General features: G+C 46.7%; 1 protein-coding gene and 1 long non-coding RNA gene across 9 annotated transcripts in view; one reads left to right on the forward strand and one right to left on the reverse strand.

Annotated features, from left to right (window-relative positions):
* Window positions 1-27,073, forward strand: part of MAP3K4 (mitogen-activated protein kinase kinase kinase 4) — a 112,718-nt gene extending 85,645 nt beyond the window's left edge. Inside the window, exons 11-27 of one of the 7 annotated variants that reach the window (XM_042940231.1) lie at window positions 20-169; window positions 2,427-2,588; window positions 3,048-3,181; window positions 3,863-3,941; window positions 4,668-4,734; window positions 8,195-8,291; window positions 9,085-9,222; window positions 12,359-12,459; window positions 13,070-13,150; window positions 16,038-16,229; window positions 17,239-17,309; window positions 18,278-18,394; window positions 19,279-19,438; window positions 21,628-21,750; window positions 22,624-22,730; window positions 24,633-24,812; window positions 26,536-27,073. In XM_042940231.1, the coding sequence (XP_042796165.1) occupies window positions 20-169; window positions 2,427-2,588; window positions 3,048-3,181; window positions 3,863-3,941; window positions 4,668-4,734; window positions 8,195-8,291; window positions 9,085-9,222; window positions 12,359-12,459; window positions 13,070-13,150; window positions 16,038-16,229; window positions 17,239-17,309; window positions 18,278-18,394; window positions 19,279-19,438; window positions 21,628-21,750; window positions 22,624-22,730; window positions 24,633-24,812; window positions 26,536-26,556 (1,980 nt within the window). In that variant the 3' untranslated portion in view covers window positions 26,557-27,073. Of the gene's footprint in view, window positions 1-19; window positions 170-2,426; window positions 2,589-3,047; window positions 3,182-3,862; window positions 3,942-4,667; window positions 4,747-8,194; window positions 8,292-9,084; window positions 9,223-12,358; window positions 12,460-13,069; window positions 13,151-16,037; window positions 16,230-17,218; window positions 17,310-18,277; window positions 18,395-18,486; window positions 18,578-19,017; window positions 19,129-19,278; window positions 19,439-21,627; window positions 21,751-22,623; window positions 22,731-24,632; window positions 24,813-26,535 lie in introns of those variants that run through there. The other 6 variants (XM_042940232.1, XM_042940234.1, XM_042940233.1 and 3 more) reach the window with 6 other exon arrangements.
* On the reverse strand, window positions 8,286-15,569 carry LOC122220573. Of its 2 annotated transcripts, none has more exons than XR_006202936.1 (4): window positions 15,175-15,569; window positions 13,895-13,996; window positions 12,990-13,144; window positions 8,286-8,463 (listed from the first exon to the last, which is right to left on the reverse strand). It is a non-coding gene; the product is annotated as an uncharacterized LOC122220573 (long non-coding RNA). The 2 variants fall into 2 exon arrangements; XR_006202935.1 differs by lacking the exon at window positions 8,286-8,463 and adding an exon at window positions 11,827-12,535.
* Window positions 27,074-27,351: the final 278 nt, after the last annotated feature.

Raw genomic sequence — 27,351 nt, forward strand, 5'->3', positions numbered from 1 at the left:
TGCTTGATTTTCCTCCCAGGTGGATAATCTTTTACTAGTTGTCATGCAGTCTGCCCATCTCACAATTCAGAGGAAGGCCTTCCAGCAGTCCATCGAGGGACTCATGACTCTGCACCAGGAGCAGACATCCAGTCAGCCGCTCATCGCCAAGGCTTTGCAGCAGCTAAAGGTATTCCGGTGCCGCCCCAACCTTAGCTGCCGCCTCTCCCTCCCCTGCCGCCTCTCTCTCCCACCCCCACTGCCTCTCCCTCCCCTGCCTCCCCCTGCCTCGTCTCCCTCACCTGCCACCTCTGCCCCAGCTGTTTGACTGATGTCCCGTTGTCATGCTGTGGAAGAGTCCGGGTGTGACAACGTACTACCACGTTGGGGATCTGAAGTGCAACATTGTCCTCACTGTTCCCCCTCTTCACAATACACATTTTCCCACACTTCAACTAAACATTTCCCACATCTTTCTTGGAGCCGTAGAACGTTGGGATTGGATGGGATAGAAATCTGAACAGTTACGTGATTTCTTCATGGCACGTGGTGGGTTAGCAGCCAAGTTGATACTGGCATTTAGGTCTCTTTATTTCTAATCCAGCTTCCTTTCTTCTTTAGCAATTACCAGTATTTGCTAGAGGTACTCCAGATCAGTAATGTGTAATCTAAAAGAAGCCTTGTTTATGCCTTGCTTTAGCAGATACTTCAGCCAAATGAAATACAGCAGAGAAAGCAGTTGTAGACAGGCGGCAGGCCTTCCACGTCCAGGGCAAGCCAGAGCCTCACCTTTTCCCAGGATTTCCTGTTTTCACCACTTCTGCCTTGTACCCCAGTCATCAGCCGTGGTCTGATCCACACTGTTCCACAGGCCATCAGTTATGCCTTCTTAGTCACATCAGGGCTTGACTGCTTGAAGAAGCAGCACTTCTTGAAATCAGAAGTAGTTTGATAAACATTTGTTTTTTTTCTGCCAGTCTGATTTGTCTTATTTACCTGGAAACACATTCTCTCATCGATTGCCTTCCCACTCCAGTAGCAGGGCAAGAGACTTTGTCTTTGAGTCCATGAACTCTGGAGAGCGTAAAATTATATAAGATAGTGATGATTCTTGAGCCTAAGGGATTTATGGCCTTCAGGACCTGAACTGCCACACTGAAGTCCTGAGGAGGGAGATAATAGAACCTCGTAGCATCTGGGAATTGCCACCATGGAGGCATTTCAGCTTGTAGGATTACCGAAGATACAAACCGGGAAGGAACATTGCTCTGGATCAGGGGAACCGGAGTGCTCACCACATATCAAATAGTCTGATTTGGCTGGATCTTGGTGGACACAGTGGAAAGTTGGGGGAGATAAAGCTGGTAAAATTAGATGGACAAAAGTCAGGCTGTTGAGAGATTTTGGATTTTATTTTTTTCTAGGCCTCAGGGAGTCGTTGAAGATTTAGGAAGAGCATTTTGAAGCAGTATGTAGGGGGAGCGCCCGGTGGAGAGCATGTGCACATGCCTGTGTTTCAGGGGCGGGGTGGGGGTCCAGCTCGGAGCGGCTGTCGTCCTGCCTGCGGAGACAACGAAGAGCCAGCGGGGACAGGGCTTTTCAGCCTTAGCAGTATTCACATTTTTGGTCAAGAATTCTTTGTTTTGGGGCAATTGCCCTGTTTTGTAGGATATTTAGCAGCATCTCTGGTTTCTACACACTAGATGCAAATAGATTTCACACCCCATCTCCCCAAATTGTGACAACCAAAATAGACATTGCCAGTGTCCCCTTGGCACAAGGCGGGTGAAATCAGCCCTAGCTGAGAACCCCCAGGCTGCTAGCAAGTAGCAGCAGGGAGATGAGAAGGACAATACAGGGTTCACGTGTTGGATTGAAACCACACTTACACTTCAACAACCGCCCCGGGGGGAAAAGCAGCTGGTGGTTGATGTGCAAAATATGAAGAGGAAAGCGTCTGTTCAGAGATCACATAGTAATTAGGCATTCTCTTTCTTTTTAAGTTTATTTATTTAGAGTGAGAGAGAGCAGTGGAGGGGCAGAGACAGGGAGAGACAAAGAACCCCCAGCAGGCTCCACACCATCAATGAAGAGCCCGATGTGGGGCTCAGACTCACAAACCCTGAGATCATGACCTGAGCCAAAACCAAGAGTCTTGACGCTTAACTGACTGAGCCACCCAGGCGCCCCTAGACATTATCGTTTTAAATGGATTCATTTTTCCTCTTGGATTTCATAAGATGTTAAAGAAGACCTAATACAAATGATGAATACAAACATGAAAATAAGTAAATAAGTATCCTTTATTTTTGAATAACTAGAATAGATACGGCTAAAATCTATTGCAGTGGTTGACGTCTGTGATGACGAAAGGAGTCTTCCTCTAAAATGCAGTAGGTATTAGGTGATTGCTTGGTTTGTATTCATTATGCTTTGGGCCTCTTTAGAATGACGCGCTAGAGCTTTGCAACAGAATAAGCGATGCCATCGACCGAGTGGACCACATGTTCACTTCCGAATTTGACGCGGAGGTTGACGAATCGGAGTCTGTCACGCTGCAGCAGTACTACCGCGAGGCGATGATTCAGGGGTACAACTTTGGGTTCGAGGTGGGTACAGAGCAAGAGGAGAAGCGCAGCGTAGCTTTGCGGTTGCTCCGTGACGCACTCGCGTCAGACTATTGATGGGAATCACGGCTTCGTCAGGCACGTCTCATTGTACGCTGCTGAGTATCAGAAATGCTGGTTTCCTTTTAGACTGGCCAGTCGTTGCCCGGTTCTTATTTTGTGCTAACAGCTTTCTGCGTTCAAAACCTTCTATGAGATGGTTACTGTCATGAAAGTACGTCTGTAATTTCAACTTACGAATAAAACATCGTGAAGCCGCACTTTAAGATATTACGTTATCTGTAACTTTTTATGTTCTTGAAATGTGTAAATTTTAATTAGACCTTGCTTTTTGTTTCTAGAAAGATGACATTTTAAACAGACATGGCATTTGTAGCATTGAGATAGTTGTATAATCGTTACTTTCTTCTTCATTTTGATATGCACAAAATCTTCTTACAGTATCATAAAGAAGTTGTTCGTTTGATGTCTGGAGAGTTTAGACAGAAGATAGGAGACAAATATATAAGCTTTGCCCGGAAGTGGATGAACTACGTCCTAACTAAATGTGAGAGCGGTCGAGGTACAAGACCCAGGTAATGACCAAGGACATGTTTCCTGGAGCTGCAAGTAACTCAGTTGTCCAGTCTCTCCAGCAGAGACGAGAGAGAGCGAGAGAGAGCGCGCGCGCAAGCGGGCACGTGTGTATGTGTTTGTGAGTGCGTGAGCATGTGTGAGTGTGAGTGTTGGAGCAGCCTGTGAAGCTGGAAGATGCAGGAATACAAGGGATATGGGATTGGTAATATTCCGTTTGCATATTGTATGTGAGATTTCGGAGCAGCTGACACAAAAAGGAGCATTTTGAACTCTTTGGCCATCAGGATTTTGCTTTGTTTTGTTTTTAAATGGAACTATTAGCACAGCAAACTCCATAGTGCTTGGAAAACTTAAAAGCAAAATTTGTTCCATAATGAGTTAACTTCAAGGGAGTTCACTTTCTCCCTGGACAGGTCTTCCTGATGCTAATTTTTTTCCCTCCCTCATGAAATTTAAGCCTGTTATTAGTGTAAATGGAAACAAATTGGTAACCAGTTCCTTTATGAAGAAGTTGTTTGTCCTTTTCTCACAAAACATGCTATAAATTTACTCATCCCCAAAAGGTATGTTTTTTTCTTAGACCATAATTTTCCAGTCAGATTACATTTCAGTATTGTATAGAGTAAAACTGCTACAGTATTTTCTTGGTTTTGTGATTATTGAACTTTTTCATGTAACAGGTGGGCAACCCAAGGTTTTGATTTTCTACAAGCCATTGAACCTGCCTTTATTTCAGCTTTGCCAGAAGATGACTTCTTGGTATGGAATGTTCTAGAGTTTTGTTTTGTTTTGTTTTCATTAAAGAAATGAATTGATTACTATTTCTGTGTATTTTTTATAGCTGTTCTTAAATATTATTTTCATAATTGTAACGATAATGCTAAAGTAAAAGCACTCTATTATTAATAGCATAGTAAGAAATTCCGTGTTCTTTTCTTTTCATAACAATAGTGTCCAACTGGCTAAGTCCGTGGATAGCTGGGAAGCCTAGCACTTCTAAAATATTTGTCAGTTTCAGATTTTATGAATTGCTGACTTACTAGTTGCTGCTTTTTGGCAGTTTAACGAGGGACTAGCCGGTTCACACGAGCATGTGCCATTTGAGGGGGTAGTGCCAAATGTTGAATATTATCACTTTTATTCCAGTACGTTCCATCAGTTCCAAAAGATGGTGTTCAGCATGTGAATTCATTCATTTTAGCCTCAAGTAGTAGAGATGTGCTTGTGCACATCATTGCACTATGGGGAGTTGAATGTGAATTTGTTTTTGTTCCTAAAAATAGAATTGTATGTATTATCATTATAAGTTATGTGCAGTTTGTGTTTAATTTATGTTTATAGCTATTTTCTTTTAAACAAACTTTGAAAATCTTGACTAAGGGTAGCATGTTTCTTTTAAATATACTGAAAGGTTAATTTGTGTTACTTACTAATTGAGAGAATGTACATTCCCCTTCTTCTTTGCTATTTTCCTCGGGTTTCCAGAGTCTTCAAGCCTTGATGAATGAATGCATTGGCCATGTGATAGGAAAGCCGCACAGTCCTGTTACAGGTTTGTACCTTGGTAAGATGGCAGTTAGAACACTTCCCCTGGTCTGGGCAAGCGCATCATCTTGTAATTGTGGCCGTTTACCCGGTGTAGAGAAGTTCTTCAATGGTATTCCGGAAAACGACAGTGAAAGTTACAGGAATGAGGTGTGTCTGTGGAGAAGACCATAGTCCTTCCAAATCCAGCAGGAAGATTAAAATGCCAGCACACGGCATTCACTGCCTGCCAGCAGTCTTAACTACACATTTTAGTTCATTATTTCTTGCACACCAACACTTTATTCTCCCCGTTAAAATCTCTTCTTCTGGGAAGGAAAGACTTGGAGACAGAGTTGTCCGTTAAGGAGCAAAGAAGGGCCTTTCCTGCTGGAGGGGGGCAAGTGTAATTGTTCCCCTTTCACAGCTGAGACGGTACCTGTTTCCCCACTAACATAGTAAATTCTTATTTGATTTTACTTAAAAAGACAAAAACATAAGTTATGCTATGATGTACTTCAATTAGAGTTTTCAATTATAGTTAATATACTGTTTTATGGAGTATGTTGAAACTTTACAACAAAATATGTATCAGAAAAAGGCCGTGCCTTACCCCATTCTTGAGATAGTAACTAAAAGCAAAACTCTATTTATATGCAATAAACATCCAAAAATGAAAAGTTAGTAATTTTAAAACAGTTTAAATTACACAAAATAAAATAATTCATAAATGGTAAATTTCTCGAGTGGGAGGAACTATATCTTAAAGGGTATTTGCTAGCTATAGAAAATTCAGTACACTGGGTTTTAATGCTTGGTTCCTTGATCTTTAAAATTCTCTCAGGGGGCACCTGGGTGGCTCAGTCAGTTAAACATCGACTCTTGATTTTGGTACAAGTCACGATCTCACGGTTTGTGACTCCAAGCCCTGCACTGGGCTCTGCTCTGACAGCATGGAGCCTGCTTGGGATTCTCTCTCTCCCTCCCTTTCGGCCCCTCCCCTGTTTATGCACTTTCTGTCTCTCAAAAATAAATAAATACTTAAAAAACAGTATACTCAGTTTATACCTGCTTTTCTCCCAAGGCTGTTATGAAAGTCACCATTTACAAAACTCTGTGAACATTTTATATAAGGTTACAATTTTATGGTGTTCTGTATTCTTATCAAATTTTTGATTAATCATATTATCCTAAAAGCTTTGATTTTCTGATCTCCTAAAATATTTCACTAAGAATACACCATCAATAATTCAGTAAAAATCACTTCTTTAAAGTCTTCCCTACGCGAGGAATCATTTCCATGGTGGCAAAGTTACAATGTAGGAAGAGTATATAGAGAAATGTAGAAAATGTACATGCAGAAAAAATCTCAAGGTAGAAGAATATTACAAAAGAAAAAAAAGCAATCCTCCCACGGTTGCTAGGTAATCACGGCTAACGTGCGATCCATCACTAATTACTCACATGCCTCTCTGCAAACTGCTGGTGGGACAGTGGGTCAGCAGTGCCGTCTGTGGGCTTGAGATGCCCTTTGTCCCCTCGGCCATGTGGCTTGCTGGGAACAGCACTGGCCAGAGTCACATCGCCTGACATCCTGCTGACCTGGGGCCGCTCATCCAACATCACAGAGGCTCCTCTGCAAATGCTTACAACCGGATGCTAATGAGCCTTCAGTAGGGTCATGAGAGCTGTAAACTGTAGTGTCCTGTGCGCGGCAGCCGTCCGCATCTCGTTTTGTGCCCTTCCCTTACGAGGGCAGTTAGTGAACGGAGAGCACACCAGCTGTCGTTCCGTTGTGTACCGCCTTCTCTCCCTGTGCTCTGCGCTCGTAGCCACGGAGCACGGCCCGGTGTGTGGCCTCCCCTCGGTTCCGTGTGCTCGGGGAGCTGCGCGGGCGCGTTCTGCTGTGTGTGGCTCTGCTCCTGTAATCACACAAGCGTGGATAGGGTCGTTCGCTTCACTGTATAAAAGCTGGATCACATCGGAGAGTAATCTCTTGGTTTTCTTATCTGACAATCGTAGAAATTCCTCCCTGTCAATAGGAATGGATCTGGTTCATTCTCTTTAGCGGCTTCGTTTTGTCCATGATGGGGGTATTGCGATTTTTTGCACCATTTCCTTGGGGACATTTGTTTTGTTCGTTTTTTCCCTGAAAAACATCTCTCTAGTAAACATTGCCAGTGAAATTAGAGCATCTATTTTCCTTTTATTGGCTGTTCGGATTTTCTTTTCAATAAAATACCAGTTTCTCAGCAGTTGGTTGTGTATACTCTTAAATGTTCTGTTTTGTGATGAGGAACATAAGACTTGGGGACATGTGTTTTAGCAGCAGGTATTTCTTTTATACCTTTATGGGGAAAGTGTGTAGCAGATTCTGACTCAGAAGTTCCCAGTACGTTTGCCGAATTAAAGATACCACCAATTAAAGACATCACCATCCTCTCCAAGGCATTTTTATTGTTTTGTTTCTTTTTATCTTTGTTATAATTGGAGTTTTTTTATTTACTACTGTAATTGTTGAGACAATGAGCCAGAGGCACAAATTGCTTGACTTTTTTCTTAACAATTGCTTGATTTTTATTTTGCAAGTTTTCCCTTCAGATCTCTCCATTTGGGGGACTTCTGCTGTCTTTCCTGTGTAATGTTACTGAAAAGAAACCAAAACCATGAAGAAGGAAGTGTTTCCACTTAGGACAAAGCATATATGGAGTGAATAAAACACGTGGAGTAAAATTATTCACATAAAAAGAAAATAGGACATTTACAAAATTAAGGAGAGTTAAAACGGAGTCAGAAGTAAGGGGACAACATGTCAGGGTGAAATAGACAATTTAATACGTGTGCAACACTAGCTCTGTCTAGTTACGGGGAAAGGACAATTATCAGCGTTTTTGTAATCATGAGGTAAGGTTATCCCTTTAAATTTTTATTGTAAATTTTATCCAGTTTTTGCCAGAATATTTAAACAAAGAAGAGAAGAAAATGTGTTCTGAACAAAAGAATAACCTGTTTAAACTGTGCCTGGTCCTCCTCATTCTAGATTTAAAAGAATTAAATAAAACTCCACGTACTCAGGAAAATGACAGCGACCCTCCCTGACTCAGAGCCTGTTGAGGCGTCAGCATGGACCAGAATCTTTCAAAAAGTGTAGCCAGCAGAAAGAGCCCTTTCTCACTGGAGCTGCCACGGTGCGGTCTCTAACATGGGCCACGTTGTTTGTTCTGCATCCGTTGTGTACTTTTTTTCCGGGATGTTAAGAAATGTTTTCAACGGCTAAAAGTTTGTGTGATGTAACTTTTACTAACTTTTAAAAAGCGATGTTTTCCCCAATATGAGCATAGGTATAGTACGATTTTCTTACTCATGTAATGGATTTATTTTGGTCACCAGCAAAATTAAGGCCCATCCCGTTTCTGCTAAGTTGTCTGGTTCGGCATCTTCTGTCCACCCCTTTAACACTTTGCATTTGTCTCCGTTGTCACTGGCAGCCATCCATCGGAACAGTCCCCGTCCCGTGAAGGTGCCGCGATGCCACAGTGACCCTCCTAACCCACATCTGATTATCCCGACTCCAGAGGGATTCAGGTATTTGGTGCTCAGCTAGTCATTTGCTTTATGACTCCTCCTCTGACGTGCATGCTCACTCTCTGGGCTCCTGGGTGCTTGCTCTGTAACTAAGTATCCCTTCCGTGTCCTCCTTCAGCCTTTTTTAAAAGCTCTTTGTTGCCTTATCTTGAAATACACCACAGTGCCTTAGCTGCAAGAGAAAAAGACATGCAAGTTTACAAGACTTGTTCCTTTCAAGATAACTTAGTGTCTCTGCTTATTTATAACTTCAGGCTGCTAAATGCTGACCGGCTTTGGAATAATTCTTTTTCTTTTCTTTGAAAATGACCTTAGGAAATCAAATGTGAGTGTGCATAGCATAATAAACATTTGAAAAACCATCCTAAACGTCAGTTTAGAAGTGGTGAAACAATTGGAATGATCTTTTCAGTCTTGACTATTATGCGTGTTATGTAACCTCAAAGCAACTTAAATACTACCGTGAGTTCTGGAACTCTCGTACCAAGTCTTTCCCTCGAATGTGGTGGCATTTCTGCATCTTGAGGGAGTGAGCATTTTCTCTCCCCGTAGGATCACTTTTTAAAAGTTAATTTTATTTGACAGTATTTGCTAGGAGAAGACCACAATTACTTTTCAAAATAATGAGTTTTTTTCTTCTTCATACTTAGACCTGAATCTCAAAGAAAACTTTGCATTTTATATTTTTAAATATTTTTCCCTTCCTCACCCTATTTTATTTCTAACTGAAAACGATTCAAGAGTCCGTTCCCTTTCCTCACCTGTGTTCCTGAAGCTTCTCTTCTCGTGCCAGCACCCGGAGCGTGCCTTCAGACGCGCGGAGCCACGGCGGCCCTGCTGCTGCCGTCACTGTGGCCGCCGCCGGCCGGCCCGGTCCCTCCGGCAGCGACGCTGTGCCGCCCAAACCCATCAGCGGTGCCCATGACACCAGGTAGTCCCCCTGCACCGGCTCCACGTCCCCTGGGTCCCCCTCCTGTGCACGTCCGCAGTGGCCTGGGCTTTGGGATTCGCCCGTGGGGTGTCCCGACTCAAAGGCTCTCGCGCCCAGCAGCACGAGGAGACCGTGTGCCTGATCGGTATTTCTTTGGAGCTAAACATTAACCAAAATGACCAGTAACAAGTCCACTGAGAGAGTATCGGACGAGAGAACCTAGTTCCCACCGAAGGGGACAGGAGAATCTGGGCAAGTAGCGCCTTTCCTGAGGGGTCCCGCCCCGTACTGGTTCAGAGATGGCATCTAGTTAATACCCTCCGGTGGGGATTTGTTTTTGAGGAGGGTCACTTTCCTAGCCCGCTTTCCTCATTTATATAATCATTGACTAGAAGTAGGGTATAAGAGTGGACAAGTGAGTTTGTGAGGTTGGTATCTTCTACGGAGAAAAGTGTCCTTTCTGGAGAGAGCGGTCAGACCGCTGGCGAGCTCCTGAAAACGGAGGTCTCCTGCACGAAGTCTCTGCACCCGTTCTAGTCGTTCTGACAGAGGATTTCAGCCAAGTCTCCTACACTTAGTGGAGAAAAGCCATTCAGTCACTCTTCATGACACCCCTCCGTCTGGCAGAGGGGACACACCGTCTCTGTGCTCGTCTTCGGATACATGTGGTGACAGAGTCAAACTCCAGGGGTTGAGGGTAATCCAATCAAAACAGACAAAACCGTAAAGAAACTCGGTGCTCGTAAGAGATACGAGGAGGTCATTGGCAGAAAGATGACGTACAGTTTTAGAACCTAAGACACACCAACTTGTTTTTAGACGTACTTTATAGAAGTCTAAAGTTTCTGCGGTTCCATTGTTCTCCTTCATTAAAATAACAGATCACCTAAAAAATTCCACATACTTTACAGCTTAAGCTGTCAACTAAAACAATTAACAGTTAACCCTAAGCGGACTCCCCTTCACCTTCTTCACTTATGTTTAGAGCGTTGCAGGGCAGACCTTTACAGATCCTGTTCTTGAAGCAATGTTTCTTATACAAGTGTCACACGGGGTTAATGGAAGCGACTTGCCCCCCCAGTGCAGACTCCAGAACACTCCACCAGGGCGGCGGTGCTGGCTCCCGCGCCTGCCGCGTCCGCGTCCTCACAACATTCCTGCAGAACTGCAGAGGGGAGGGGGGAGGAGCGCCCCAGTTCTCGAGGGTCATGAAGTCTGGCCGAAGGCATCTGTGAGTGCCAGTGGTACGCTGAGCGGATGTTACTAGTCTGAAGGCCAAGTACGTGTGGTTGGCCTTCCTGTGCGTTGTCTTAGGCTTTTTCAGCATGTTACGAGCAGCGTCTCGTAAGTATTCTTCATCTTCCCGATGATGCTTCTGGACACGCAGGGATTTCCCTGCCGTCACAGTGTGCCGTCTCGAGGCCACTGTTTCCGGAGGATGAGGCTGTCGCGACTCTCTGGCGGCGTACGTGTGACCGTGGGCAGAGGGCAGCGAGGCCCTCCTGCGTCCCGGACCTGCGCCTGCCCAGTTCGGCTGACGGGAACTTGCGGGGCGGACCCCGGGGTGGCCGGCTGCTGCGCAGCCTCAGTGTGTACAGCCCTCGGTTGGCGAGTGCGCTGTGGGGAACTCTCGCGAGGCTGGAACTTCCGGGGCCGCAGGACCGCCCCAGCCTCACGGCGTGCAGGCCCCCCCCCCCCCCCCCCCCCCCCCCCCTCCGCATCTCAGAGACTTTCTGGGTTCCTGCCCCGGGAGTTGTCACTGTGCCCCAGGGCATCCCGGAAATGTTTTGATTTGGTTGGGTTTGACTTAGGGAACAGGCTGGGCTTCACTTACCTGACGTTGTTGATAAAACTTTCGTGCGCTGTTCTCCTTGGAACTGGCTCGTAGCGGTCTGCGAGACCGATAGTTAATTTTTCACGGCTTTGCCAAGCCGGCCGTCCCGCCGCTGAAACTGGGAGTCACAGCGGGGAGTGTGAGACGTTCACCGGCACGCTACCTCATTTAAGGATATTTTTTTGCCTTTTGCCCTAGCAAAGATCTCTGAGGGTGTGGAATCGGCTGATCTCATATCTGGGAAATCAGGAACAGAGGCGTGTTGAGTGACGTGTCCTTGGTTTAGGAGTCGTGTGTTTCTTTACTTCAGCATCAGTGCTGTTCCCAGGAATGGTGTCAGGACTCTCTGATGAGCTGCATGGCACAGAGGATGCCCCCTACTCTTCAGACTTACAAGTGTTACACTGGATTTGAGAGTTTAGGGAAATAAAAAAGCATTGCCTACGGCGTCATTTGTGAACATGTGTTCAGTAGACCATGTCGCCTTAAATCCATTCAGCATATCATGAAAAAGAGCATAAATGCTACCATACTTCATAATATCATTCGTGTACAAAATACTAAACTTGTTAATAAACTAATGCCATATTTAGTGTGGATTGTTTGAATAACAGTTTTAGCACTGCCCTTATTTAATTCTGGGCTTTACTCTTTTTGGATTCATTCTGGATTTCTAAACACACTTCACTTTACTCTGGAGAAGCAGCAAATTAACCTCGTTCTTTCCGTGCTAAGCTTCCTGCTGTCCTGCACCTTTGCTTGGCTACTGCTTAAAAAGTCACTAGGTGTTTCCTTCCATTTTCTTATTAGGAGGTTTGAAATCTTTGAATCATGTAATAATTTTACATTTTAAATGGAATTAAGCCCATAAATATATAGTATGATCATAATTTTAAATATTAGCCAGTTTGACTAATAATTTTATCCATCTTGGGCTGAAATGATGGAGTTTTCTACACAAGTCAATAGCAGTTCAATAAATACTGTTTTGGTTTTATTTTTGCTGTTTTTAACTTAAAACAGCATAACACAGTCAGGTTCTCATGTGTCAGCAGTGGAGGATAAAAATCCGACTGACTTCCCAGCTCCAGGAAGGGTTTCTCAGTAGCAGCACTGTTGTTCCGGGTGCAAAATTCGTTATCTGGGGCCGTCCTTTGCATTATCCTCTACTCGCTAGATGCCAGTGTCCCCAGCGGGAGAAATTACCCCTAGTTGAGAATCACCGCTCTAGGAGAATCTCACGGAGCTTTCACTTGCGGTTCCATTGAATTGACAGCTGAATTTTTAAAAATACCGAAACAGGGGTTCCAGCGTCCCTGAGAACGACCGGCTGGCCTCCATAGCTGCGGAGTTACAGTTTCGGTCCTTGAGCCGCCACTCAAGCCCCACCGAGGAGCGCGATGGTGAGTGTGAGGCCTTGGCTGTGACCCCGACCGGCTGAATCCTCTGCCTCACTTCACCGGCTTCCACTGTTGATGCCTTAGAAAGAAGTGAAGAGTAAGACAGAGGCGGCAGCACTCGCAGACATTTGATGCTCAGCATGCTGGCTTTTTAATATAGATGCCTTTTTTAGCTTTTTTAGCTGTATCAGAGATCATGATCTCTGATACTTTAATTGCCAAGCACTCTCATCCGCTTAAAAAAAACAAACTGACACTGTGTGTGTTAATGGTATGCTGAGGTTTTATTACCAGGCAGGGCCTCTTGAGGTGTCGGGGGAGGGGGGTGTCCCTAAACAATCTAACGTCTGCTCGGTATTGCGTTGTCTGTTACTTATGGAAAGTTCGCGTAGTTAAAGTCATGTAACACCACGGGCAGCTTCTTCGTTTGGTACACTTTTCTAGAGTTGATTATAGAGACAGCTTCTCATACTCACCTCAACTAGAAATTACCAGAAAGGACGGGTTGATGGTAACTAATCATTGCCACTCACCACTTCAGTCCTGCTCTCAATTACATCAGCTGCGTCTGTGTCGTAAATCTTAACTTGTGTGAAAAACATACTTCCTGCAGAACCAGCATATCCAAAAGGTGATTCAAGTGGGTCAGCTCGAAGAAGTTGGGAACTTCGGACACTTATCAGCCAGACTAAAGGTAAGAGAGAGAATGTTGAACTTAAAACGTTTAAGCATCGAGTGAATAGTTTCAGCTAAAACATGCGTTAGCTTTTGAATTACTAGACCTTCTAAATTAATATTTAGTGATTTCTTTTAGACCTGTGACATCACTTTCTTGTGTGTAGCATGTTTGTATACATTTCCTATATCTTCTAATAAATTATAAGCTCCTTTGGATCCGGAACGTGTTCTATGCATCTTTGTATTCTTTAAGCATACATGTGATGGTTAATTCTATGTGTCACCTTGAGTGGGCCCTTGGCATAATTCTTTGTAGGTGATAGGAATATAATTAACATTTGTGAAATGAGTAACTGTTCCTATCTTATGTTAAGCGATAAAGTTTCTGAGAAGCCAGATAGTTTGGTGAACGTGATAACTGACAGAGCTAGGACCACCGTGCGTACAGTGCTGTCTCCGAGTCCAGTACTCTTACCTCTCAGCGCCCCGTGGAAGTATGTTGCCCACCAAAGCCGAGGATAGTTGGGGCCGGGGGCGGGGGGGATTCATGGAGGAGTGAGGCTTGAGCTGGCTTTTAAAGAAAAAACAGGTTTGCATCAAGCCAGGGGGCAAAGTACAGAATAAAAAACACATCTGGAGGCCCAGTGTCTAAAGAATATAGCAGCTGTATGGGGCAGTGTAGCCGGAAATGGAAATGATCTTGAAGGTGTTGGGGGAAGTCAGACCATGGCCCGTCTTCAATGACGGATTAAGGCCTTACCCAGGGACGGCGGGCAGCCCTTGCAGCCTCCTGAGCTGCTGGTGTGTTTGGCGAGTGGGAAGGAGGAGTGAGGAAGACACCGGCGTGGAGCGAGCTGCTGGCCTGGAGTGGGGAGGAAATGGGGAGATGGTCACACATCAGGCTAAGGTGGGATTTTAAAAAAAGGAAATGACCCTGATGCAGTCTTTGCCAGGCCTGGGCCAGGTGCGGTGCGTTTGGAGGGTTTGGAGCAGGAGATCCACAGGCTTGAGCCTGGGAGACAGGCAAGAGGGTGTCTCCACTGGCTCTCACATAATCACTAGTTCCCACGCTTACCGGGTCTTTGTGACGATTTTCAAAACAAATACTTTGTGGTCAAGAGAACTTGGGAACTGTTGGGAGACTTACAGTTCACATTCACAGAGATGGAGAAATCTTGAGAAGTTTTTACTGTAAAAAAAAAGAAAAAAAAACCCTTTCCCAGAAATATTTGACCGTGGAGTCCATGGCCTCGTAGCTGTGAAGTCTCGTTCAGAGCCCAGTAGACTTGATGTGTCATTTACTGAGGTAGAGGAAACAGCGATTCATGTTTTGAAGAAACGGTTGTAGTGAGAAACTACAGTTAGAACATGATGCACCTTTGGGAATTTCTCTTCTCGGCGTTAACCTCAGAGCCATCCTGGTCCTCTCTTTGCTGGCCAGAAATTCAGGCTCTTACATAGCTAGGATATGGTATGAGGGCTGCTGTAATGGGTACGTGAATGAAGCAGTGCTTTTCACATTGGGGGTTGTGACACATCGGTTAGGAGGGTCGGAAAGTCAGCATTTAAAAAATCAGGATGTCTCCTAATAGTCACGCATACCTATTTACATTTCTTAAGGCAAGAAGGATACAGCATGTACTTGTGAGCCGTGTTTATCTTATGTATAACATAATATTATCCTTTTCCCAGTTTTCTCTATCTCTGTAGGAAATAAAATCACTCCAATTACAATTGTAATTAATATGGATAATCAAGATTATATAGAACCAATGCTACTAAAGAAATACAATGTAAAAAAAATTTAAAAAATAGGATGGAGTCTGTTTCACTGTTTTATGAAACTGTTGTTCAGATACCTGTGTGTGTAAAAGTTACTTCTCAGTGTCCTTCATAATCAAATAAGTTGGAGAACTAGAGATATAGAGACAGATGAAAAAATAAGGAATAGGAACAATAGTAGCTGAATCTTCCTGAGTATTGCTGTGTCTCAGGCACAAGGCTTAGCGCTTTACATGTGTGATTTCATTAAATACTCACAGTAGCTCTGTACTCAAGATATTTTACTCCCATTTCACAGATTAGGAATTGGATATATAAAGACGTCAGTTAACTTGCCCATTGTCAGACATGTGGAATATGGCGAGGCTGGGGCTTTATCCCAGGCATTCTGGTTCCAGAACCTTTGCTCTGGACTTTTTCTAGAGAAGGGATGACTGACTTCCCTTCTCATCAGAGATGCTTGCTAGAAAGGTGTGGTACTTCAGCGGAGCTGTGAGGGGTGAGGTTACTCCCTAGGCACTGTGGCGGGAAAAAGGCATTTCGGGCAGGCAGGAAAGTGGGAACATAGGCTTGGGAGTGGGGAACGGCTTGCCGTGTTCTAGGAGTGTGTTCAGTTTGGCTTGTCTGGGACCTGTGGTAGGAGAATAGAAGGAGACTACTTGTAAAAGTGAACTGGGAAAGGTAAACTGGGTCCAAATTCCACACGGCCTCGAATCCTGTGGGAAAGACTTGGATTTTTGGTAAACAGGTTGTTGAGAACCATGAAATAAATTTAAGTAGGAAAGGAACATGATCAAACTTTACGTGCTAGTTAGACAGATCTGGCCAACAAGAGTGGATTGGAGACAGGAGAGGCTGGAGGCAGGTGGGAGGTTGCTAAGCCACAGCCTGGGGGGAGGAAGGCACCCGCTGTGCCTGACTAGCCTGTGTTTTATGTATGTACCTGTGCACGGGGGGGGGGGGGGGGGGGGGCGGTGCCGGGAGCTCTTGGACACACCTGCTCCTTTGTGCCTTGCCGTGCGGCAGTGGTCACGTGCAGTGCTCTGTTTCTGTGATTATTTGCCGGACGTCGACTCACCGCTAGTGACTGGGGACTCCTGCGTTTGTGATTCTCTCTGCAGACACTGCTTCCAAACAAGGACCCATAGAGGCTATCCAGAAGTCGGTCCGATTGTTCGAAGAAAAGAGGTATCGAGAAATGAGGAGAAAGAATATCATTGGTCAAGTTTGTGATACCCCTAAATCTTATGATAATGTTATGCACGTAGGCTTGAGGAAGGTGACCTTCAAGTGGCAAAGAGGAAACAAAATTGGTAAGGAAACTGAGGAACGTGACACAAAGGTCGCCTCTCTTAGAAATGGCAATAATTGCACGTCTTTAGGTTCAAGCCGTTTCTCTTATAGACGTGGCAGATCTTTTGCAGAGGGTTCTGGTTTTTTGTTTGTGCAAATGTCATATATCTGTAAAATGTGTTCTAAGAGCAATATGAGAGGAGATTTTGGATTTTTAAGTGGCTCATTAAACCGACTGGTTTTGCTTGATAACTCCAGAAGTTGCCAGTTAGCCATTTTTTCCAGTTGATATTCTTACGATCGTGTTCCCTCAAGAACATTACCGAAGAGAGACTGGGTGCAAATAGAGACAGTCTTTCCTAAAACGTTGCCTATTAATTCATTTCCAGGTGAAATAACTCATGGGAGATTGTGTGACGGAAGGAGCCTGATGATGTCTCAGATCCTTCCCTCTTTTAAATGCATCGATCTATGGAGTGTTTAGGTCTGATGAGGCAAACGCAGTTGTAATATAGGACTCTGGGAGCCTCCGGGACCCTGAAGTTTCCGTAGAGCTATCCATAGGCGCAGGAAACACTGGAAACAATGAAGTGCTGTAGAAATGTTATCAATTACTGTTACCAGTCTTAGCCATATATGCCCTTAGTTTAATGTCCCCAAAGATACGTTGGTGCAATATCCACTCCTGCACACAGGCTCACTCCTGGCTACTCCCTGTGCCCCACCCTGACCCTGACCTCCTGAAGGGTCATAAGGGCTCAGAGTGTGCACCTTCGTACCTCTTCCGGGGTTTGCCAAAGTCACTTCTACTCTTTATAGGTATTTACAGGTAAGGCACAGCGAAGAGATGGCTTTCAGTTATTGGGGGACATTCAGAAACGTTTTGGGTCTTGCGATAGTAGACTCTAGGTAAGCATAACTGTAGGTGTCTGAATATAGATCCAGAATTCAAAAGAGTATTGTACATCTGAGTGACTTAAAATGACTTAGCTTTGGTGACTGAGAGCAGTGTGTTTGTTCTGTTCACAGGGGAGGGGCAGTACGGGAAGGTCTACACCTGCATCAGTGTCGACACTGGCGAATTGATGGCTATGAAGGAGGTGAGTGGTCTGGCCTTCCCGGAGGCCCTTCTGTTTGGAGGCTCTCTGTGAGACAGAGATTTGGTAAAGCAGCTCGTTTGTGAGGCCTTCTTAGCGCACAGAGCCAACTCGGGTGCCTCCGTGTTGCGTCGTCTGGGCAGATACACCGAGACGGCAGAGTAACGGGGTGTCCGACTCCAGTGCGGATCCCGGTGAGGCTGCTGAGACCGGTGCACACGTGGTTCTGCCCCCACGCAGGGATGCTCGGGGCCGTACCGGGGAGGCAGGCAGAGTTAGCCGAAGACCCAGAGCACGGTGACAACGGTAGCGTCTTGGCGGGGAGTCGGGGGAGGAGCCATCTGCAATCGGCTTCAGAAACAGCTGCAGCTAGGATGGGGGGGAGCCGGGAAAAGCCGAGGAGGCCCGTCAGGGAAACGGATACCGTTGTCGCTCGTGGGGAGACGCTTCGGGACTCCGAAGGGCAGAGGAGCCCGTGGAGGACGAGTGTGGGGCTGCCACGGCCGTTCGTGTGTCCCCCGCGCAGTCCCCGGGCCTCCCTTTCGCAGCTCCTGGGGCATTTCGTGTCTTCCCCGCGTGGCTCTTCCCCGCCCTGCTCCTTCAACCTCATTGTCACTTGGCCGGAAGCTTCCCGAGGGCAGAATCCTCTCTCATCTCTGCCTTCCCAGAACCTAGACAGCTGTGATCGCCTACTGACCGTCTAGTGGTTTTGTGAGTTCGGTCCGCACTTCGGAGTGTGATCCCGTGAGCAGGTTGCTCGCTCATCAGTATCGTAAAGCAGGCGCATTTTATTCGCGTGGCCCGACAAAGGAAAGAAAGACCCAAAATCGAGTCACAAAGACAATGACCGTAGTCCCGTGGGTCTGGGTGGTACAAACGTCAGGAGACGGCCTCCCGGCCCCCGCGTTCGAAAGGTGTCTTGTCCTGGTTTGTGGCAGGACTGACGCTAATCGACGGTTTTCTTTTCACAGATTCGATTTCAACCTAACGACCATAAAACTATCAAGGAAACTGCAGACGAGTTGAAAATCTTTGAGGGCATCAAACACCCCAATCTGGTTCGGTATTTTGGTGTGGAACTGCATAGAGTAAGCCAACTTTGGTCACACGGTTTTGTGTGAGGAATCAGTTAAGGGCGCAGGTGGAGTCCTGTTCTACATCACAGGTCTTCTCATTTCAGAGCACAGTAACTTTGCCTAATTATCAGGAAATCTCCATGAGTTACATCATTTCTGCCTTCTCTCTGAAACTAGAGGAGTTCTTCCTAAAATGTAAGTTGTAGACTGTAGTCGTTAACCCGACATTATAAAGCACTGAAACCCATCCTGCCAGTCAGAAGATTCTTCCAACGTGCCCCTTACACAGCGCGTTACTTTTTCCCCCCAGTTCTCACTGAACCGCTGTTGTGTGCGCTATCGAGTAACGCTGATTTTCCTTTTACACGTGTGTAAGGGCCCATTGTGAAACGAGAACGTTACAGCCTCAGATTCGTTTCCCCCCTTGTGTTTAGAAGTAAACACTTGGAGGGAAAGAGGATAACTTGGAGCGTCCCGGTGGAGTCTGAACTTCCAGGGGAAGTTGAACGGTGATTTTTAATGTTTTCCCAAACAGATTCGTGTCTGAAAAGGATGTGTTTCAGTACTTAATAATACATTCGTAGGGACAGCCCTGTTGGTCCCTGTCTGAGATTATATAGCAGACTTCGTTTCAGAGGTTTATGGACACTTATCACCTGCGATTTGGAGAAGACGTTCTTGTCCCAACCAGCTGTATAATTCCAGACAGAGGAGGCAGGCAGACACCTGTGTGCAGGAGCGAGAAATGGCTGCTACAAGACAGATTCAGTGTCGAGGAGGACAGGTGTAGCCTACCGTTAGAAAGAAGATTCCTTTGGGGTGTGACCTGTGACGTTTTCCAGATTCTTCGCTTAGCGTACGTGTGAACACGCGGCTGCGTCTTCTTCCACCCGCAGGAAGAAATGTACATCTTCATGGAGTACTGTGACGAGGGGACGTTAGAAGAGGTGTCGAGGCTGGGACTTCAGGAGCACGTCATCAGGCTGTATTCAAAGCAGATCACCGTTGCCATCAACGTCCTCCACGAGCACGGCATAGTTCACCGAGACATTAAAGGTAACCCCCTGGGACGCCTGGAGGGCTCAGTCGGTTCAGCGTCTGCCTCTTGATTTCGGCTCAGGTCACGATCTCACGGTTCGTGGGTTCCGCGCGGAGCCCGCTTAGGATTCTCTCTCTCTGCCCTCTCCGACATGCGGGTGCTTGCGCACGCTCTCTCGCTCGCTCGCTGTCGCTCTCGCTCTCCCTCTTGCTCTCAAACTAAACATTAAAACGAAGGTGATCCCATACTCACCTGGCTGCCGGAGACCAGACTCCTTGGTGCCCCGCACCAGAACATGGCTGCTGCCAAGACACTCGTTCCCGCTCCCACACGTCACTTCTCCACAAAGAAGTACCCTTACTGGCAATATGCTTCCACAAAGAGCCCAGTATCGAGAGGCCACGTAGAACACTTGTCTCCACCCATGAGCCGATAAGTCTGCTCTTTGCGGGTCACACTCTTTTCAGTGAGGTCTGTTTTCCAAGAGTAAAATTTGCGGGGCACCCGCAGGGCTCAGTCAGTGAAATGTCTGACTCTTGACTTTGGCTCGGGTCACGATCTCAGGGTTCATGGTTTCCAGCCCCACATCAGCCTCTGCACTGACCGCGAGGAGCCTGTTGGAGATTCTCGCACTCTCCCCCTCTCCCTGCTCTTTCCCTGCCTGTGCTCTCTCCCTTTTTCTTTCGAAATAAGTAAACTTTCAAAAAAAAAATGAAATTTGCTATTTTTATAGGCTGATTTAGCCCAGCTTGTGTATTTACTAGACGTTCACTGCCGGAGCTCTTTTCCCCGTGTCCGGACTCTTTGGTATTTCCATGTGGACCTCGTGAATGTGTGAAGTGACAGTGAGTCTGAGATGGGAGCCGTGTCCTGGGCGAGAGCGTTTATCGACGCCAGCCTCCTCCAGTATAGAGTTCTGCCAATGACTGACTTGGTCACGCTGATTGATTTGAAGCGCTTTTGTTTTCTGGCGTGAGGGGAGTGGTCCTGCTGGTCTCAGAACTGTCCCTCTGGCGTTTGCCCCTGGCCTTTGTATTTGGGAGTCTTCGAGGTAACTCAAGTGACGAGTTACTGGCCTCCCGTGGGTCCTCGAGCAAAGGACTCCACTCTGTCACACAGCCTGAGGCCAGCCTAAACACGTTCACTCTAGAATTGGCTGACTTCCAGCCGGGCCCTAGACCCGGGGCGGGGATGGATTACACCAGAACCTGCTTTGGTCTGGGTGTGAGAGTTGTCCACCCTCTCTGCAGCGGCTTGCCCTGAATCCCCAGCGTCCCCCAGTCTCGTTGCCTCCCCGCCTGCCCGTCTGCCGACACCGCTGCTGGGGTCATCCTGAGCACCTGCTTAACTGGTTCTTTGTCAGGCCACGGCATTGCCTGTTTGCAGTTGTTCTGTCTCTGACCCCTGTCACAAAATGGTACCTTCCTGTCGTCGGCACAGTCAGGGTCCCTGAATCAATCCATTCACTTGTGTCCTTGTGACATTTGTTATAATTCAGCACCGCCAGTGTGCACATGTGGGCCAGCTCCAGAGTCGTGAAGTTAGCGCTGTCGAGTCCGCTGTGGGGACAGCGTACCCTGGGAGCACTGGGGCGCTGAGGACTCCCTGTTAGATGTCAGCTCATCGTGTGGCTGCTTATCTAACGCGAGTGGCTCCATCATGCTTTTTGAGGAAGGTGCCACAGGACGCACGGTGCCGGAGAGATCGTGGAGCCTCGAGCTGCCCGGAGCCGGGAGCGTAAGCCCGGACTCCAGCTGGGGTACGCGAGGCACGTAGCTTGTAGAGACAGAAGCAGGCGGCAGAGCGTTCTCTTCAGGGAGAGGGTGACGTCCACCCAGGGCGGCCTCGGTCGGCCTACGGGGCAGCGGTGCGTGTGCCGGGCCTTCCGTCCGCGCCCACTGTTTTCAGGGACTGACAGCACAAGCATTTGCACCATATACACAGCTCCTTTTTGTCTCTGGGTTTTTAGTGTCAGAGTTTGTGCGTGTATTTCACTTCAGAACCTATCGGTCAAAGCTGTTTGTACGGATATTAAAATTGCTTTGTATTAACATTTGCGAATAAGGCTTAAGAGTCTTTCTGTGATTATCTTTGTAAGTGGAGTTTTATGAAGCTTTGCGTAATTCAGTTTGTGAAGCAAGTCCCTGGGAGTTCTGGTTGCCGTGCAATCTTAAATGCACCTGCGTGCCCTTCTTCTTCCGGTTAGGGGCCAACATCTTCCTCACCTCGTCTGGACTCATCAAGCTCGGGGATTTCGGATGCTCCGTAAAGCTTAAAAACAACGCACAGACCATGCCGGGCGAAGTGAATAGCACCCTGGGGACCGCAGGTAGGGACTGGCCCGATCGGGCTTTGCGAAGGCGACCCATTACAGTGCGCTTGCCGTCTGGGCTTTCCATCACCCCTGTTGTCAGCTCGACCCGGGAACAGGGAGGAGGGTTTCTAAACACCTTTTCCCCCAGAGTGAGAGGCAGGAGGAAAGTTCTCCTTCTCTTCCCCGGAACACTATCGTTTGTTGTTCACATGGGGGATGTTTAAACGATTCCAGCCCAAACTCAGCCGTATGTATATTAAACACGATGGTATGGGCTGGTTTGTTTTTTTCTTTTCGAACATAACCTCTTGATTGTCCAGCACCTGTGACCGTTTCATGTCTGTCTAAAGCAGACAGGCAGTTTGGAGAATTATCGGCCCTTCTAAAGGAAAAGGAGTGGGTAGGCACACCCAAGAGTAAGTGAATGTCTTCACACACGGGGACGTGCTACCCACACAGCCACGCCCACACCTGGCCTGCTCCTCACCACGGTCCACTCTTTTGTCCCCTTTAAGAGGGACGTGCAGAAAGGGTAATTAATTTGTTTCGACTGTTCAGTGGCATAAAGCTTTTCATCCTCTTTTGTAGTGCAGGTTTCACATTTTTAATGTGAATACAGTTTATCTGAAGATTTGTCATTCAAAAATCGTCCTTTAGATAGTAATTCAGCCTCTTAAAATGTTCACTCAGAAAACTGATTCGAGATGTCTGTTGCTTTTGATATTTCCTATTACATAACTCAGAGAAAGATCTCCCTGCCTGCCCCCAGCAAATTAGTTGTGTCTTTTATGTGGAATACTAGACAATATTAATTCCATGGTTGGCTTGATTACCGTGTGCTACTGTGTTTATAACCTATTCCTATCCCCGTATCTGTGACTTTTAAAGCATACATGGCTCCAGAAGTCATCACTCGCGCAAAAGGAGAAGGCCACGGGCGTGCCGCTGACATCTGGAGTCTGGGGTGCGTCGTCATAGAGATGGTGACTGGCAAGGTAAGTGGGGGGCACACCTGGGGGCAAACCCCCGGGGGGCTCTGTACCCTGATAAGACTGGACGTGTGCTTGTATCATTTATTATCAATACCACGGACATATCTGCTAACTAGAGGCCATGACTAAAGATTAAAAAATGTGACCTGTCAGGGCACCTGGGTAGCTCGGTCGGTTAAGTGTCCGACTTCGGCTCAGGTAATGATCCCGTGGTTCATGGGTTCGAGCCCCGCATCGGGCCCTGTGCTGACAGCTCAGAGCCTGGAGCCTGCTTCAGATTCTGTGTCTCCTTCTCTCTCTACCCCTCCCCCACTTGTGCTCTGTCTCTCTCTCAAAAATAAACATTTAAAAAAAAATAAAAAAATAAAAAATGTGACCTGTCAAAAGATACAGTACTGTGAAGACGAGTGACAGACTAGGAACCAGATATTTATAAGATTTATAACTTCGAGCACTCTTACGAGGGAATAAAAAAAGTATGAAGCTGGAGTTAAAACACTGAGAAGCGAGGAGCTACAGAAAGAAACAGGAAGCCAGAAACTTAGGTCCGCTCAACAACTGGCATGTGAGGGCAACTTTATTCATAACTTGCCAGACTTGGAAGCAGCAACCAGGGTGTCTTTCAGTAAGCGAGTGGATGAGCAAACTGGAAATGCGGACAACGGAATATTAGGCAGCAACGAAAAGAGAGGAGCTGTCAGAAGACGACCTGGAGGAACCGTGAAAAGCATGCGACCACGTGACAGAAGCTGATCTGAAAACACCACATATGTGTAGTGTGATTCCAGCACGTGACATTCCAGGAGAGGCAAAACCGTGGAGGCAGTAGAAGGATCAGTTGTTGCCAAGGGCTGTGGGAAAGGGAAGGAAGGGGGAATAGATCGAGCACAAGGATTTTTAGGGCAATGAGGCTGTTCTGTAGGACCGAGTATCTGCAAAGTCTAAAAACTTATCTTTTGGGGGGCGCCTGGGTGGCTCAGGTGGTTAAGCATCTGACTTCGGCTCGGGTCACGATCTCACAGTACGTGAGTTGAGCCCCGCGTCGGGCTCTGTGCTGACAGCTCGGAGCCGAGTCCACTTTGGATCCTCTGTCCTCCTCTCTCTGCACCTCCCCCGCCTCACATATTCTCTCACTGTCTTTCAAAGATAAATGAGCACTAAAGAAAGTTAAAAAGTTTATTAAAAAAATTCATTTTTTGACGAAACTACTACTAAACGAGGCAAATGTATAAAGGTACCATTGTGTGTGTGTGTGTGTGTGTGTGCGTGTGCGCGCGTGTGTGTGCGCGTGCGCACGTGCAGCAGCATCATTTTTGTAAAGCAGAAGATGGTACAAACCTCTCGTGTTATTAGTAGGAAACTGTATTATACCTTGCGGCCTCTGAATGAAATAGCATTTTATTGTTATGTTTTATGATATATAAAATAACCAGAGCTTCGCACTAATAGAATTTCATGTTCACTATTCAATAAGGTAGTGTAGTAATTCCCTATAACTGTTGAGTTTTATATGTTTTCTTGACATATTTACATCATTTTATGTGTTACATTTTTTATCGTATGATGTGGCTTCTAGGTAATGCTGGGCTAACAGAACACCCACACGGGGTCGGCAGCCTACGCTGACCACCTGGTTTTGTAAATAAGGTTTTATTGGCATTCAGTCACACCCATTCATTTATACACCTTCCGTGGCTGCTGTCACACCACAGTGGGAGAACTGAGGAGTTGTGGTAGAGGTCACGTGGTCCACAAGCCTAAAATATTTACCGTTTGGCTCTGTAGCTAAAAGTTCGCCGGCCTCTGGCATGTATTAATATTGAGGTGCCTGAAAAGACTTGAAAGTTTCATTTTTTTTTTTTTTAAGGCCATGTAGTATTAAAACCTGTTTTTTCCCTCTTTTAGAGGCCTTGGCATGAATATGAACACAACTTCCAGATTATGTATAAAGTGGGCATGGGGCACAAGCCACCGATCCCTGAAAGACTAAGCCCAGAAGGAAAGGACTTCCTTTCTCACTGCCTTGAAAGTGAGCCCCGGATGAGGTGGACGGCCAGCCAGCTCCTCGACCACGCCTTCGTCAAGGTTGGGCAGATCGCTGAACAGTGTTTTTCATGTTTCAGTGTTTGAGTTCTGCTTATGTCTGGCACTGAAGGAATTTGGGAACTTAGATATAAAATCCCTATATCTGGAATGGAAAGGAGGTCAACGTATTATGCCAAGGGGTTTTGTATGTTATTTTGGGGGGATAAGTGTTCATTGGGGTCCTCTGCTTGATCCATCCGGGTGTGTTTGCAGTGCACTTGAGGCTGTTAAGTGGAATTTTTAATGGAACTGGCCGGACGACCCTGTTTCTACTCTGGAGAGTGAGTAGGCTGCTTGAGTACAGGGTTAGTAATGACTAAATTCTAGGAGGTAGAGATGGAGTTAGTAATGACTACATTCCAGGAGAGTAGAGACGGGGTTAGTAATGACTGAGTTCTACTAGGAGAGTAGGAATGGGGTTAGTAATGACTATGACTAAATTCTAGGAGAGTAGAGACAGGGTTAGTAATGACTCAAATCTAGGAGAGTAGAGATGGGGTTAGTAATGACTGAGTTCTACTAGGAGAGAGTAGAGGCAGGGTTAGTAATGACTAAATTCTGGGAGAGTAGAGACGGAGTTAGTAATGACTGAGCAGTCCGTATGTTCAGAGCTGTGATAATGGTACGCGTGCTATGTTGTGGGGTCACTGAGAAGAGCAGTTTAATCCAGCTAGGTAATCTCAGGTATTGCTTGCTCTGGAATGAGATGCCTGAGCTGTGTGGGAGGGTTTGGAGGGGTCAGGCAGGGAGGGAGGGGTATGGCAGGGTGAAGAGGGTAAAACAGTCAAGGAACTGTGTGTGTAGATGGATCCTAGGATGTGGAAACTGGTAAAAGGTAAGGCTGGAAAAGTAAGCAGGCGCCACGTGAAGGAATTTCAGTTTTATTATAAGCATAATATTAAATAGTGCTTTAGAATGATCCTTCTGGCAACAGAATAGTGAGGAAGTTGCTGATACAGCTAATAGGCTGGGCATGGGGGGTCAGGGGCGAATTATCAGCAATATTTAGGGGTTAAAATGGCCACCACCAAGTAGCTGATGAGCTGAGAAAGGCGAGTGAGGGTGGGGTCCAGGACGGCTCCCAGGCCCCGGCTTGGGTCACCAGGTTAGAGACCCCGTTGGCCAAGAGGGGTACAGAGGCAGCTGGCGGGGTGCTGAGTCATGGAGGTGGTGGTTCTGTCTGTGGCAGATCACAGTCGAGGCGCGTTTGGAACGTCTGCTCAGAGACTTCAGATGGGCACGTAGGTGTTGCGGGCCCGCGCCCGGGAGAGAGTGGGGCCCAGATGCAGACCCGGGAGACAGAACGTTGCTCGGAGAGTATTTCAGGGAGAAGTGGGGTGCCCGTGAAACCCTGGGGAAAACAACACTGGAAGGGCCTTGCAGGGGAGCCCCCGATAGAGGAAAGGACGATGCGGAAGAGAGGAGTGACCACGTTCATGGGTGGGTGGAATTAGGGAACAGACAGCTGGATTTGCTCTGTAGATATTAAGGATCTGTGATTAAAAAGACACTAATTTCTTTGTTATAAAGCATACAGACAGACTCTTACCGCTTTCAGTGGTCAGGCGACAGAGCAGTGACTTAGCTCTGACCTTACTCGCCGCACCAGCCGAGCCTCCCCCCGCCGGCTCAGCGCTGGGAACGTGGAGGCGGCGGCAGTGACTCACCGTGAGTTGTGCAGGGACCGTGAATCGTGTTCAGCTCTCTCCTGCCTCCCTCACAGGTTTGCACAGATGAAGAATGAAGCCAGTCGGTCTGTGGCCTGGTGGTGTGTGTGCTCAGAGAATTCTCTCAATCACTACTGTATGTAATATTTACATAGAGACTGTGCCGAGAAGCAGTGTAAGCCTTTTTAACCTTCCAAGACTGAAGACTGCACAGGCGACAAGCGTCACTTGTCCTGCTGCTCCTGTCTGTTCGATGCGGCGCGGGGCCCTTCCGCGTGACGGTGTCCACGAGGTAAAGAAGCTGCATGTTAAGTGCCATTACTACTGTACACGGACCATCGCCTCTGTCACCTGTTTCTCGTGTGACTGAGGACCGTGACGTCAGTGTAGTATTTTTGACCTTCCCAGGTTCAAAAGCAGTTGTAGTGTTATCGGTGTCCTGGGCCTTGTTGTTAAACTTCTTGTTTGTCGAGTGCACTGACTGTGAAACCTTACCCTTTTGTCGTTGGCAAGCCACGGGCTTGTTACGCAAAGGCTGATTGATGAAATTTCAGAAAAAGGTTCTTTTTTCAATAAATGGTTTATTTTAGGAAAGTTCAGTTATACTGTCTCTTAATGGTTATCAGCTTCAGGGCCTAGACGTTACCTGAGACAGAGGTCTGTTGCTCTCACTCGTGTGTTCCCGTACCAAAGGGGTGCAGTCAGATGCACTAGAGACCGGCGCCGTCCTTCAGGACCTAGGACCTCCTGGGTTTTCGTGAAGAGTGAAGCAGACAAAGGAAACACCACTCAGGATGCAAGAGGGCCCCTTTAAATTCTCCTACGTCACCCGGGCAGTGTGGGAGGGTGAAAGGGTAAGACTCGTTACCGCA

The sequence above is a fragment of the Panthera leo genome, chromosome B2, assembly GCF_018350215.1.
Source record: "Panthera leo isolate Ple1 chromosome B2, P.leo_Ple1_pat1.1, whole genome shotgun sequence".
Taxonomy (NCBI): Eukaryota; Metazoa; Chordata; class Mammalia; order Carnivora; family Felidae; genus Panthera; species Panthera leo.